At 44.5% G+C, this 13,059-nt stretch overlaps 1 protein-coding gene across 17 annotated transcripts in view; it reads left to right on the forward strand.

Annotated features, from left to right (window-relative positions):
• The window catches only part of LOC139059841 (uncharacterized), a 49,314-nt gene that overhangs the window by 21,827 nt on the left and 14,428 nt on the right, over positions 1 to 13,059 (forward strand). For 5 of the 17 annotated variants that reach the window (XR_011514385.1, XR_011514387.1, XR_011514386.1 and 2 more), the window contains 2 exons: positions 4,966 to 5,287; positions 11,260 to 11,322. Coding sequence is in view for 4 of the 17 variants with exons in the window: in XM_070538263.1 (XP_070394364.1) it covers positions 4,966 to 5,023; positions 5,104 to 5,287; positions 11,260 to 11,322; positions 11,536 to 11,590 (360 nt within the window). In the remaining 13 variants the exon portion in view is untranslated. Of the gene's footprint in view, positions 1 to 702; positions 892 to 4,965; positions 5,288 to 11,259; positions 11,323 to 11,535; positions 13,054 to 13,059 lie in introns of those variants that run through there. The other 12 variants (XM_070538263.1, XM_070538265.1, XM_070538264.1 and 9 more) reach the window with 9 other exon arrangements.

The following is a 13,059-nucleotide window of genomic DNA, read 5'->3' on the forward strand; positions in this document are numbered from 1 at the left end:
TGGTACATTCCTATTAGTACTCTGTAAATAGCTGTAAGCCTTCATTAACTTTACTTCAAGTTTCCGCCGCTTAAAAAAAATAAACATGTGAAGAACCGCCTAATGTTGACAAGCAGGCAAAGAAGCAAGTGAGGCGTGTAGAATCTAAGCTCCAGTATTAGTTAAGTCCCCGTGCTACTGCCGAGCGTTTCTGTGAGGAAATGCAAAAATTCGATATTATACTATGAACTACTCGTCGTGAGCAAACCTGTTTTAGCGGAATAAAATCAACGTGACTGCTGTAGAAGTCATATATAGCCAGCTTTGTGACATACTTGTTGCACCGCGGCAGGTATGGTATCATAACTGGATTCCTATAGGCTATGCTTTTGTGATTGTCTATCCGCGTATGAAAAACCCGCAATGGGCTGGTCTGCGTCGCTTCGGCTGGCACTGTAGCGTTGCCTTCGAGAGCTGCATTGTTGTCTAAGAACTTAGCTCTTTGAATAAATGTTCGCAAAGGAAGACGTCGTAAAAATATATTTGAGACGACCACCATAAGTATACAAGCAGAGAGAACGAGGGCGAACAAACGAAAACACCGCAGAAAGCGCCCGGACAACGCCCGAACTGTAGCAGACGACAGGCGCGAGTCCGTGCCCTGACGTCACGCGAGCGGCGCTCGCAGCGCCGCTCGTGTTCGTTCTCAATAGCCAAGCCGATCCATGCCTAAAGCTTCCCAAAATGGCCGATTGCATCGTCGAAGTCGTTAATACACTCTAATCGTTCACTTGATTTTTCGCTGCATTGGAAATGCAAGCGGTTAATTTCGCCGAATGAAATGTCTCGACGCTTTTCAGCGCCCGTCTCGTGCTTCTGAAAAGAGCTTGCGGTATTGGCGTGAACAGACAGGCAAGTGGACGTATTTATTCTACAGTTATTGAACAGTTACTTATCGATGCATCTTGAAGTTAGCCTAGAAGCTGTCGTTAAAAGTTCCGTCTTTCAGTAGACCTTGTGCAGCGTACTCTCAGCTCAATACGAAATTCTTTACTGGGTTCTCGAGTTTTGTTTAACGGTAATGAGAAGGAGTTAGATAATGCACATAGGCAAGGTTTTGTCTGGTCTTGCAGGAGTCTCAGGTACTTTTTGCGCCGCGTACACTGTCGCAATCGTTACACGTCTGAGGAACCAGACTGGCGGCGCATAGGTAAAGCCGGCTGCCAGTGCAAGCCGCAGTCCCCTACATTGTCGCTATAAAGAGGACATTTGTACGTGTACTAAGGGTACGCAACGTTTCTTTGTTCAGTATAATTTGGCGGTGCCTCCAGCAGAGAAAATGTGGATCCCGTACTGCTCCTTCGGTTTGGGCTCGGCAATGCCTCCGCGTGGCGGGCGCGTTTAAGAGGAAGTTTTAGCTCGGGTGTTCCAATCTAAATACATGTAAACGGAGTATTCGTTTTTCTCGGCAACCACTGCACCAAATTTGACGAGGTTTGTTACATTTAAAACAAAAGCTTAGAATCTAGAATTTCTGCTGGGTACACAAAAGATTTAAGCGAAACAATTAAAGCAGAGCGGGGCATGGTGCTTTCAGTGCCCAATTTTTTATACCATGTAGTCTGCGTCAGTCTGATAAAAAGGTCAACAAAGAGTGATACTGCACTAAATCAAGTATCTTGAAATTGGGAGACATACTAGGGATGCTTCTGCAGCAGACATGATTGGCCAGAGAGGTTAACAAAGTACAGCTGCTTGCAGTGACCAAATGCACAGCACCATCAGTTTTGTGCCATGCTATAGTTCTATCAAAACCGCCTAAAATTCTTGCAGCTTTTTAGGAAAGGATTAGTGGCACATAACAGTGTGCCTATTTTTTCTGTTTTTTGAATGTATATTTTGCTCCCACGTAGCTGATGTGACTCAAAGGTTTATAGTACTGAAAGCTTGTTTGCTTTGTTATGAATGTTACCAAAAACTTACGTGTGCAAGCTTACCCCTGCCCACACTAACGCAGACCCAGTGAGTTTATTTAGTATGGAAAGCTAAAACAATGTAGTGGCTGCACTATTGTTATGAATCTGTTGTAATGATAGATGTTGCTGATTTTATGGAGTGCTTGTTTTCATCACTCAGGATATCACCCAAAATGCTAGGAGGCAGAAAAAAAAAAGATGTATATATTGTTCACAAGATATGGTTGAGTAGAGACTGGGTGGTGGCAACTGATTGAGGGAACGAGCTCACCTGCGGATCTTGCGACCACAAGAGGTTCAAGTAGATTTTATCGCATTAAAGTGCAACAAGTGACTAGAAAAAAAAAGACTGGGCATGTCATCAAAAGATACCGTTGGGAACAAAAGTCTATGGATCTACACGCACCATGAAATACCCAAATTTCTTTTCTTACTTCCCATATTGGCATACACTGGTCCACAGTAAAGTTGCAAAATGGGGTGGGCCCTCCATTTCATTCCTACTTGACAAAGTTGAGATTTCTTAATTCCACTCTTTTTAACTCCCCAGAATGCCAAGAGTTGTACTATTTCTCCAACTTTAAATGAAATTCTTACTATAGTTGTTTACTAGTTGTGCCTTTCAACAAAAAACTTATTTTTGAAGTTCTAACAACATTGCAGATAATGTTATGCTTCTTTAACAAGAACATATTTGCTTTGTGACCTTTCATTTTTGCAGTGCGTTGCGAGCTGTATAATCTCTCTCATATCTACTCTTCTTGACAGTACATGCATGTTACCTGCGCAAGTGTAATTTATGAATAAATAATGTGATTGCAGAATATATTCAGTAATGTTAATCTATAATGGAACTGGCACAGTCCTGTAGTGCTAAACCTTCACTAGTATAAGACTGCAAAAACAGGTTTGCCAATTACTCTAAACTAGACTAGGCCAAATTTTTTTACATTTATAAGTTTTTACTGAATACTGGCTCTTTCATTATCTACCTATAGGTCACTATCTCTGCCGTGGTACTTACCAACAAAATGGTATTCTACTTATCGTGAAATTCTGAAGTCCTGGAGACTGTTCCAATGAGGAGCTTTAATTGCACTTAACCCTTTCGCTGTCGGACCTTTCTGACCGTGACGCACCCCCAGTGTCGGCTTGGTTTCAGGGAACGAGCATAAGAGGGAATGAACATAGCAATTTATTTTTGATTATGATTGGTATAAAAATAACATAGTCAATGTAATATACCCATTTCAGTGTTCTGCAGCTGTTGTTAGTAAACATCATCATCATCATCAGCCTGACTATAAAATCCCTTCAACACCCGAATCTGACGATGCGGAACCCTCTTCCTCGCATGCGATTCTGTCTGAGTCCGAATCCGAGCTCGGCTCGTATTCTGAATAGGAATTGAGCCACCGCTCCAATGAGCAGACGAAGGTCCCGCGCGCTGAGCCATCCGAAAGTAACCGCGCGCAGGGAGGATGCGCTTTCAGTCGCCCGCACAACGGAGATAAATGGGACGTTGCGTGATCAAGATGACAGAGAGAGATGGAAAAAGGCTAAACAAAGTTCGAAGGGCTTTACGTTTACTGCTGCAAGTCGAAAGCGAGGGTGCGGCGAGAGAGCGAAAGCAGCAACGAGTCGCTCTTTTCGGAGAGGCAACGGCACGTGCGCCTGAACTTGAGGCGCCGTAGCAGGCACACCAACAGAAGAAAAATAAAAACCTTCAAACCAGCGGAGACGGCAGAACCAGCCTTGAACCCATAACCACACGCGCGCGACGCATGATACAGCGAACACGGAGCCACCGCGCCACTCAGCAAAGAGAAAGTGGGGAGTGGCCGTCGCGCCCTACTCTTCAATACATGGAGTAACACAGGTCGGGGCGAATATACAAACTTGTAGAAAGAGTCAACAGAGTGCGTGGCCAATCCAGGAGCGCCAGCTTTGCGCTCTGGCGCGAAATTTTTAACGCACGATAGAGAACGTACCGGTACGTCAGTGACAGTTTTGGGGGGGAAGCGCGATGACGTACCGGTACGTCCGTGACAGCGAAAGGGTTAAACACTAACCTTTAGTTGCCAAGAATGATTCTATTTAGCAAGAGCATGCTTGGACTATGACACAAGGATGGAGGCCAAAAAAGTTACTGCCCTTCCACTGCTGTGAAGCGGGGTGCAAGCGAAGCTTGGGATCTGAGGCTGTTTGTAACGCCTCACGGCGAGGGTGGCACGTCAACGTCGACCCCTTTCTCGAATGAGTTCCCGGTGCCATCAATCAAACACTGCCTGTTCTTTGGCCAAACGCACAACACGTGGCCTGCTCCCACTGCCATTCCTTCAATGCAGCCTGCTCTTTGGCAGAACAGACCAAACGCGGCCTCCCCATCTGACTGCTGGGCCTGAACTGGTGTGGGAAACTGCGGGTGTAGGGCGAGCAAACACGCGAACACACCCTTTCCTTCCTCTGGAAGAAGGGGATGCCCGTGATTGGCTCATGCCTTGCGCTGCTTCTACTTACCCACCTTAAAGGCAGCGTTTGATGAACTGACAGTGGCTGAATCGGTTAGCGTGGTGGTCTCGCGATCCGGAGGTCGGTGGTTCGAATCCGCAGCCTGATAAGCAATTTCTATTTTTGCGCAGCTTGGGTTTTTTCGCGCGGTAACACCGACACCAGTGAGGCAATACAAGCTTCTGTTAGAAAGGTCGCAAATGGTTGCATCTTTTGCCCGTTCCTGTTGATGTGGACATTCAGTGTTATTTTTCACTGTCAGAAGTATCCTTGAAGAAAGGGGGGGGGGGTCAACAAAGTATCAGCACTAAAGAAGCAACGTCGACGTACATGGTAGTTGAAATAAATCGATGATTAAATGTTGATTATGCTGTCATGTACGACGCACAAATTGTTAGATGGATCTGGCGAGCTTCAAGCTCACGTGTCAGCACTCTCATTGGCCTGTTGAGCCGACGCCGCTACGACAATGGGACGCTCACCGCTTCTGTTGTAACAGTTCCTCCTGCTCGGGCTGACCTGCCGGCCTCCCGTCATTCTGGAACTTGGCTCCGTGGGTGTGTCACGTACCTTGGACGCGCATGCGTGGTCCCCTTGGCCGAGCCCTGTCAACAATGGTATCGTCGATCTACCGCAGAACGAGGGAGCGCCTACGTGCGGCACCAGCTTTGGCGGATGACGGAATCATCACCTGGCAACGCGGGCAATGCACCAGCACGAACATCGGATCCGGCGCGCAATATAAAAGCCCGCCACAACTGCTCTCTGCTGGGCACGACGCCGCTACGACAATGGGACGCTCACCGCTTCTGTTGTTACAGGTTAGTTACCTGGACAATACCAGTGGCTATAAGTGCAATAATCGCTGTCTAATAGCGGTGTCGTGCCCGATTGAGCTCTATGACAGTGTCAAACGCGCACTCTGCTGCTTTGTGCGACTTGTTGCGATTGATGCTGTCTGGGGATGTCGAACTTAATCCTGGACCTGAAGATTCTGTTTTAGACATTGTACGCAGGATAGCAGCAGGCCAAACTGCAATTTTGGTGGAGCTTAAGGGGATAAAAGAGAAGCAGGACGCCACAGATGTTGAGGTGAAATGCCTTAAGGACAGAGTCGCCACTCTCAAGTCCAACCTTAGCCTACGCGAAACCTTTGGGACAGACATACCTGACGGCATCCAGTCATTTTCACGCCAGTTAATAACCATAGCCTCAAGGTGCGAGGACGCCGAAAACAGATTACGTAGATCAAATTTACTGTTTTTTTGGCATCAGCGATGAGTCCGGTGAAGATTGGACGAGTTCAGAGCAAAACGTCGTCAAACTCTGCGCTGAAAGGCTGGGGCTTACTTTATCAAGCGACCAGTTTGAACGAGTGCACAGAATTGGTCGATTCGCTCATGACAAATGCAGGCCAATAATCGCTAAGCTTGTCACATTTAAAGACAAACAGAATATTTTGGCTTCTGCAAGGAAGCTAAAAGGCTCCCGCTGATCTGTCCGCGAGGATTTCGCGCCAAGCACTCACTTAGCAAGAAAAAAGCTGTTAGAATATGCAAGAGCACAGGACAAACCCTGCAAACTTTCACTTGACAAGATGCGCATTAACAACAAGGAATACATGTACAATGTTGATAGAGACACCGTCGTATTATGTAACAGATAGCTAAAGAAATCTACGGGGGCGCAGGTCCCTAAACTTCCCTCTTCTACTAAATCATCTCGTTTGCTCACAATATCGTACACTAACATACGCAGCATACTAAATAAGCGCGATATATTTTGTTCCTTTATAGAAGATAGCAAACCCGACGTTCTAGCTCTAACAGAAACATGGCTACACCACGATGTTTCAGATAGTGAAATTTTTATAGAAAGTGACATATTCAGCATTTATCGGCATGACCACAATGATAAAAAGGGCGGTGGTGTCTTACTTGCAATATATAAAAGGATTTCTTCTTATGAAGTTGACACCTCATCACTTGAGATTATCTGAGCTGCCTGTCAAACCATTTGTGGAAACATATTAGTTGGTGTCTGTTACTGCCCCCCTGAAGTGTCCCTTCCATTTGTTGATAAACTACACGAAAGCATTGTTACTGCCATGCAGAAATGTTCAACTAGTTATGTTTATCTGCTTGGCGATTTCAATTTTCCCCAAATCAATTGGCCATGCTTGTCATCGTCGTGCAAGCACGCAACCGATTTCATTGAATTAACCTTGGACTTAAATCTTTCTCAGGTAATCAATCAACCCACCCGTGACAATAACCTCTTAGATTTGGCACTAACTACCGCACCTGAAACCGTGTGTCCTGTGTTAATTTCTGACGGTTTCAGTGACCATAAGCTGCTTCAGCTGACGCTCCGAATTCCCATGTTATTCACTGGGTTTCAACATAAAAAAATTCGGGATTACAACAAAGCTAACTACATTTCCATCAACAGTGACTCATTCTTTCCGTCTTTTTCCCAACGTTCCGTTAACGAAAACTGGATACTTTACAAAGACAAATATATTCCATACGTTTCGGCAGCGAACGACAAATCTAAACCATGGTTCAATAAAAAACTTCGAACACTACGTAATAAAAAAAAAAAAACGTCTGTACCGCAATGCTACAAATCGGGAGAGTCCTCATGGAGCAAGTGCAAAAATTTCCTTAGTGAGTACACTTTAGCCTTACGCACTTCTAAAGACAAGTACTTCGCTCACGACTTACCTTCTCTCCTGAAGACTAATCCGCAAAAATTTTAGCAACCGTTAATACCCGGTCACACTTCTGATATTTCTCTGCTAGACGACAAACAACAACCTCTTTCAGACGGGGAATGTTCATCACTATTTAATGCATATTTTTCTTTTGTTTTTACGAGGGAAGACCATTCTGATATTCCAGTGGTTCCGGATTACGATTACCCATTTATGGCACCCTTAAATATCTCAACTGAAGGCATTGTTAGCCTCATTAACGGACTTAAAACCACATCTGCTTGTGGTATTGACAATATTAACACTAAGCTATTAAAAAACACAGTATCTACTTCAAGTGTCATCCTATATCATATCTTTAAGCAGTCCTTGTCGTCTGGTGTCTTGCCCGTTGACTGGAAGATTGCGAAGGTTGTCCCCATTTTTAAAACTGGAGATAGACATAGGCCTGAAAACTATCGCCCAATATCGCTAACATCTGTGTCATGCAAACTATTTGAACACATAATCGCCTCGCACATTTACACGCACCTAGAAAAAAATAACTTTTTCTTTCAGAAACAGCATGGCTTCAGGAAAGGTCTATCTTGTGAAACACAGTTACTAGAATTTACCACCGATCTACATAGCAGTATGAACAACAGTCAACAAATAGACGCCATTTTCCTGGACTTTTCAAAAGCATTTGATCGCGTTGCCCATTGCTGGCTCATTTCTAAAATATCTCATCTAGGTATCGACTCACTAACCCTTTCTTGGCTTAGAAACTTTTTCTCCTTCTCCTGTCACTGAGGTCACGTCTGGTGTACCACAGGGGCGTGTGTTAGGGCCTCTGCTTTTCCTAATATTTATTAACGACCTACCTTCAAACATTTCCTCCTGCATACGACTGTTCGCCGACGATTGCGTTGTTTACTGACAAATTAATTCTATTAACGATCATACTGCCTTGCAGCATGACCTTCACATTATTACCGACTGGTGTAATATATGGAAAATGTCTCTTAACCCTTACAAATGTAATATATCATTCTCACGCAAGTGCACTAGCTCCATATTCACATACACCATAAATAACACGAACCTGTCACGTACCACTACTTACAAATACCTTGTGTAAACCTCACTAGTAACCTTTCTTGGTCTCCGCATATCACTACAATTTGCGCAACTGCATCTAAAACCCTTGGCTTTCTGAGGCGCAACTTGCAAAATTCATCTGCTGACGTGCGTAAATTAGCATACCTGACATTTGTACGCCCGCAATTAGAATTTGCATCAGCTGTATGGTCACCACACCAAGAATATTCAATAACCATGCTGGAACGCATCCAGAACAGAGCTGCCCGACATATAACTCGGAATTTTGATCGAAAGTCAAGTATAACGCAGATCAAGCTCAATATTTCTTTACAGCCCCTAGACATCCGCCGGAAGATTGCTTTGCTCTGTCTATTTCACAAATATGTTCATTCCGATAAGCCATGCATATTACCCCTCAAAACCCCCGTCCGTACGTCTTCAAGATTACATAATCATTTTAGCTTCTAGCGCATTTTCGGTAAAACCACTGCTTTCAATTTATCTGCTGTACCTCGTGGCATATCCACCGGAATGGTCTTCCCGATGATATCGTCACGATAACTGATCGTAAAATATTTCGTGAACGCCTGTGCATGCTTTTTACATAATCTCCTTCCTTTTATATATCCGCTATGCTTGATCATGCTGTGCTTTGTTTTGTTTTTAGTTCAGCCACTGTACAGTTGTCTTAGGTTTATTTTTGAGTTGTTTCCATTGTACTTAACAGTTCTTTGTTACATTGCCCCCCTTACTCAATACCCGACAGGGCCTGTAAGGTGTTTTCTAAATAAATAAATAAATAAAAAATGTGCAGCGTCGGTAAGATTAGCATTTCCTCTCTTCATGGTGGATCTACACGATGGACGGCGCATCACGTGACTACGCGTCACGGATTTGTGCCGTCTGCGCGTCATCCGCGACCCCCACGGACAACAAGGGCGCGATCTTGTACGCGTTCCAAACTCGAACGGAGGCGGTCCGTTCTTTCCGTCGCGAAATTGGCGGTCCGTTCCGTTGCGTTTGTCCGATAGCAGACAACACGGAATGATTGACAGCAGATATCACTTCACAATTGACGTCATGGCGTTCTTCACCGTTCAAACTGACCAACCATGTGCGGCTCGGTAGAACGGACCGCCTCCGTTCTATTTTGGAACGCGTACAAGATCGCACCCCAAATGCCGTGCTATTTTTCGCATCCGGATTTTGGGAGTCGAATGCTGCGGATTTAGCCTAGCATGCTCTACAGTCTGGCAACAAGCGCGGCTTTGGGATCTTTCTGAAACAGCTTCATCGCTGCTGACACCATTCGTGTCTGTTCGCGAGCGTGCGATTCGCACAAGAGCGACTGAAATGAACCTGAATGGATGAGGTAACTTTGTTCTTACATCTCGTGGAGCAGTTCGCTGCGTTGTGGGACATGGCTCTCACCGATTACGCGGACACGAGAGCATAACAAGACCTCTTTCGATGAAACAAGCACTCGTCATCATCCAATTCGGACAAAACGACAGCCATTGCGGCCAACCGTCGTTTCCTTTCGATTGCCATTTTCATTCAGAGTGAAAAACACGAATGACAAAGTCTTTGTTACACCGATGGCGCCATCTAGAGTGAGTAGAAACAAGCAATCATAATAACTTACATCCACTGAGATCCGCCCGGGCCGCCACAACATCGTCGAGGCCATGTTCAGCCATACAGCCACTCTAAGCCTACACGCAGAGAATCTGAGTATCTCTTTCGGAAACGGTGCCCACTCATCACGAATAGATTGCTGTTGAAGCTTCTGGGCACAAATATAAACCAAATACAAGCCTCAGTTTGAAAATTATGGGTCACACAGTGGACGATGACGACTTGACAGGTTCGAGGCGGACGGCAGTCGCTTCGGGTGGTGCCGCCATGTTTATTTTTCCGGCGCGGTCGTCTGCTCAGTCCGTCCGTCGTCTGGATGGGCTTCGCAGCCAGACGGGCGGCGGATTAAGCGTCCGCGGCACAGATTTGCACGGAGCCGTCCGGCGTGTGGATACACTATCAGCGTTGACTGCTGCATTGTGGCGTGGTGGAGCACTGCCATTACGAATCCCCTCACAAACTATGAGCTACCAAGCTGCACTAAGACCAGTGCACCAGTTTCAAGGATTACAGCACGCATGCATGCGTACTCAGATGTGCATACATACAAATTCTTGATTACGTCTCTCATTGTACTGTTACACTAAGGTACGTTTTAATACTGGATAAAATTGCTGCTTACTTTGCACATCACATAGCATTAATTATAAAAAATTCAGCATGTGCATATTATAGCCGGCTATAAAAAAAAAAAGTTACGGGGCTCCTTCCAACACATCATGCTATGTTTCGCAAGCTGTTCCAACAATTAAATAGATGATTACACAATGGTGGCCGCTTTTCATAAGTTAGCTTCGCTGGAATACATCCGTGTTAGTGGCAAAGCATACGAATTTGGTTTCGTGTCTTGGTGAACTGTGCAAGCTATTTCCGGCCCAAATTTCTTTTTAAAGAGTTGCACGCATTCACCATCATCATCATCCTACCTTAAAGTTCGATGCAGAACGAAGGAGCCTCCCTGCAATTATCATTGTCTTGCACTAGCTGATGCGAACTTGTGCTTTCAAATTTCATCATCTCACCTAGTTTTCTGTCATCCTTGGCGAAACTTCCCTTCCCTTGGCGCCCATTCTGCAACTCTAATGGTTCTCTGGTTATCTACCCTATGCATTACATGGCCTGCCCAGCTTCATTTTTTCCTCTTAATGTCTACTAGAATATCGACCATCCCTATTTGCTCTCTGATCCACACCGCTCTCTTCCTGTCTCTTAACATTTATCATTGCATTGCTCTTTGTACGGTCCTTAACGTGTTCTCGAGATTCTTCGTTAACCTCCAGGCTTATGTGCCATACTGCATGCTTAGAAGAACAATGTATCCAAGTTGACATTTTCAAATTCTCCGATTTTTTTCAGGTTTTCACCAAGTTTCACGTCAAGATGGGCTGACACCATGTCACCTGATGCTGTCACTCTCTGGTAAGCATGTTAAAAAAATAAAAACAATGCAGTTTGAACAGTAAGGAGTAGTGTTTATTTTATTCAAAATAGAAAACTGAAACAAGGGGTTTGTAAAATGCACAGCTACTAAAATATCTTCGAAAGAAACTCGGTGCCCTTTTACTCTGTGAAGGCTGACCAGCGGAGCTGCGTATGTGGGCCCCTTAATGGTGAACTGCACTTCTGCCGCAGGTCAGCCTGGTATTGCACTACCTATGGGATTGGCCCATGTGTGCGGAGTGCTTAAAGCCTGCTTCATCTCCGCTGCAGGTTGGACTGGCATTTCACGACCTTCGGGATCAGCCCACATATGGGGAGTGCTTAATGCTTGCTTTACTTCTGCCTCGGGTTGGCATGGTATTGCACTTTCTTCGGGATCGGCCCATCGTATGAAAAATTGTTGGTCTATGCGCGGATGCGATCTGCCAGATCTTAGCAATAGACAGCTTCACTGTAAAAAAAAAGTGGTCTAGCTCACGGTAAATAGTCAAACATTTTAAAATGCGAATAAAAAGAGATGCATACAAAAACAAATAGAGCTATTTGTATCAACTGATAGCAAGCTCATTGGTATTATGCCCGAACTTTGTCACATATCAGATTCTCCAAGCAACTGGAAAGTCAACCTCAACTGTCCTGAGATACTCTCAGACTGCGCATAATGCTTCAGTGTTGCATTTCACTGCTTTAAGGGGTTTATTTTGGTGTGGATGTGGGTAACCTGCATCTTAGTGTAAGCCAACACTTTGCTTTTTGAGCTCAAGCTCCTTCAAAGAGGCGGCGGCACAGTTCCTTTCCCAGTCATTCCTCAATGCAATGGTCCTTCCTATTCTTGTCCTCGTTCCGCTGCGTGTTCGCCCCATGGACCATTTGAAGCATCCTTTTGGTCAGTTGTACAGTCCGATTTTTCAGAGTCCCTAAGGGCCGCTACAATGTCCAAAAAAAATGAATGCATGTCTTTTACTGCCCTTAAGGGCCCAAATCGCCACAGGCACGTCCAAAAAAGCTCTGGTCTGCCAGTACACTGATTAAGAGTGTCTCAAGAGTGTCTTGCTTCACTCTTGAGCAGCACTTACTGACTGCACAGTAATAACAAGCTCCACCAAAGGGCTAGATTACTTCTGTACTACTCCAAGTGTTCCAAAAAAACTTTTGGAACACGAAGTAGAAAAAAAAATTCTGCTCCTAAACTGCTCCAGAATGACAACTTTGTGCTTGAAATCCTAAACTGTCTTGACCACCACCACTGAGGGGTTAATCTTCAACATCACTTACGTACGTAAGATAAAATCTTAAGTAACACTTACTGGTTGTCTAAACATTTTGAAATGGTTTCACAGGTTCTAATTTAACACTTCTTATATGCACTTTTTAAAACATAACAGTGAATAACGATTTTGGTATTAATTTCGGTAACATATTTCAGTATTCTGCAGTTGATTTGGAGGATTATGCGTCATCACTGGTCTGCAATTATGGAAGTTTAGAGATAAAAAAGTGGGGGCAAGAATGCCGACGTTTTACACATTGTCGTTGTACAGAACAAAACCTATGCAACTTGATATAAAACTTGTTTATATAGTATTTGAAATTACCCTAAGAGAGTATGTAAACAGCTGGGGTTTCATAGTTCTAGGTTCTTATGTTTTCGACTAGCACCTCCCTTTAAATGGCAGTAAAAGGCATGCATTAATTTTTTTTTTTGGACTGCCTGAT

The sequence above is a fragment of the Dermacentor albipictus genome, chromosome 5 (assembly GCF_038994185.2).
Source record: "Dermacentor albipictus isolate Rhodes 1998 colony chromosome 5, USDA_Dalb.pri_finalv2, whole genome shotgun sequence".
Lineage (NCBI taxonomy): Eukaryota > Metazoa > Arthropoda > Arachnida > Ixodida > Ixodidae > Dermacentor > Dermacentor albipictus.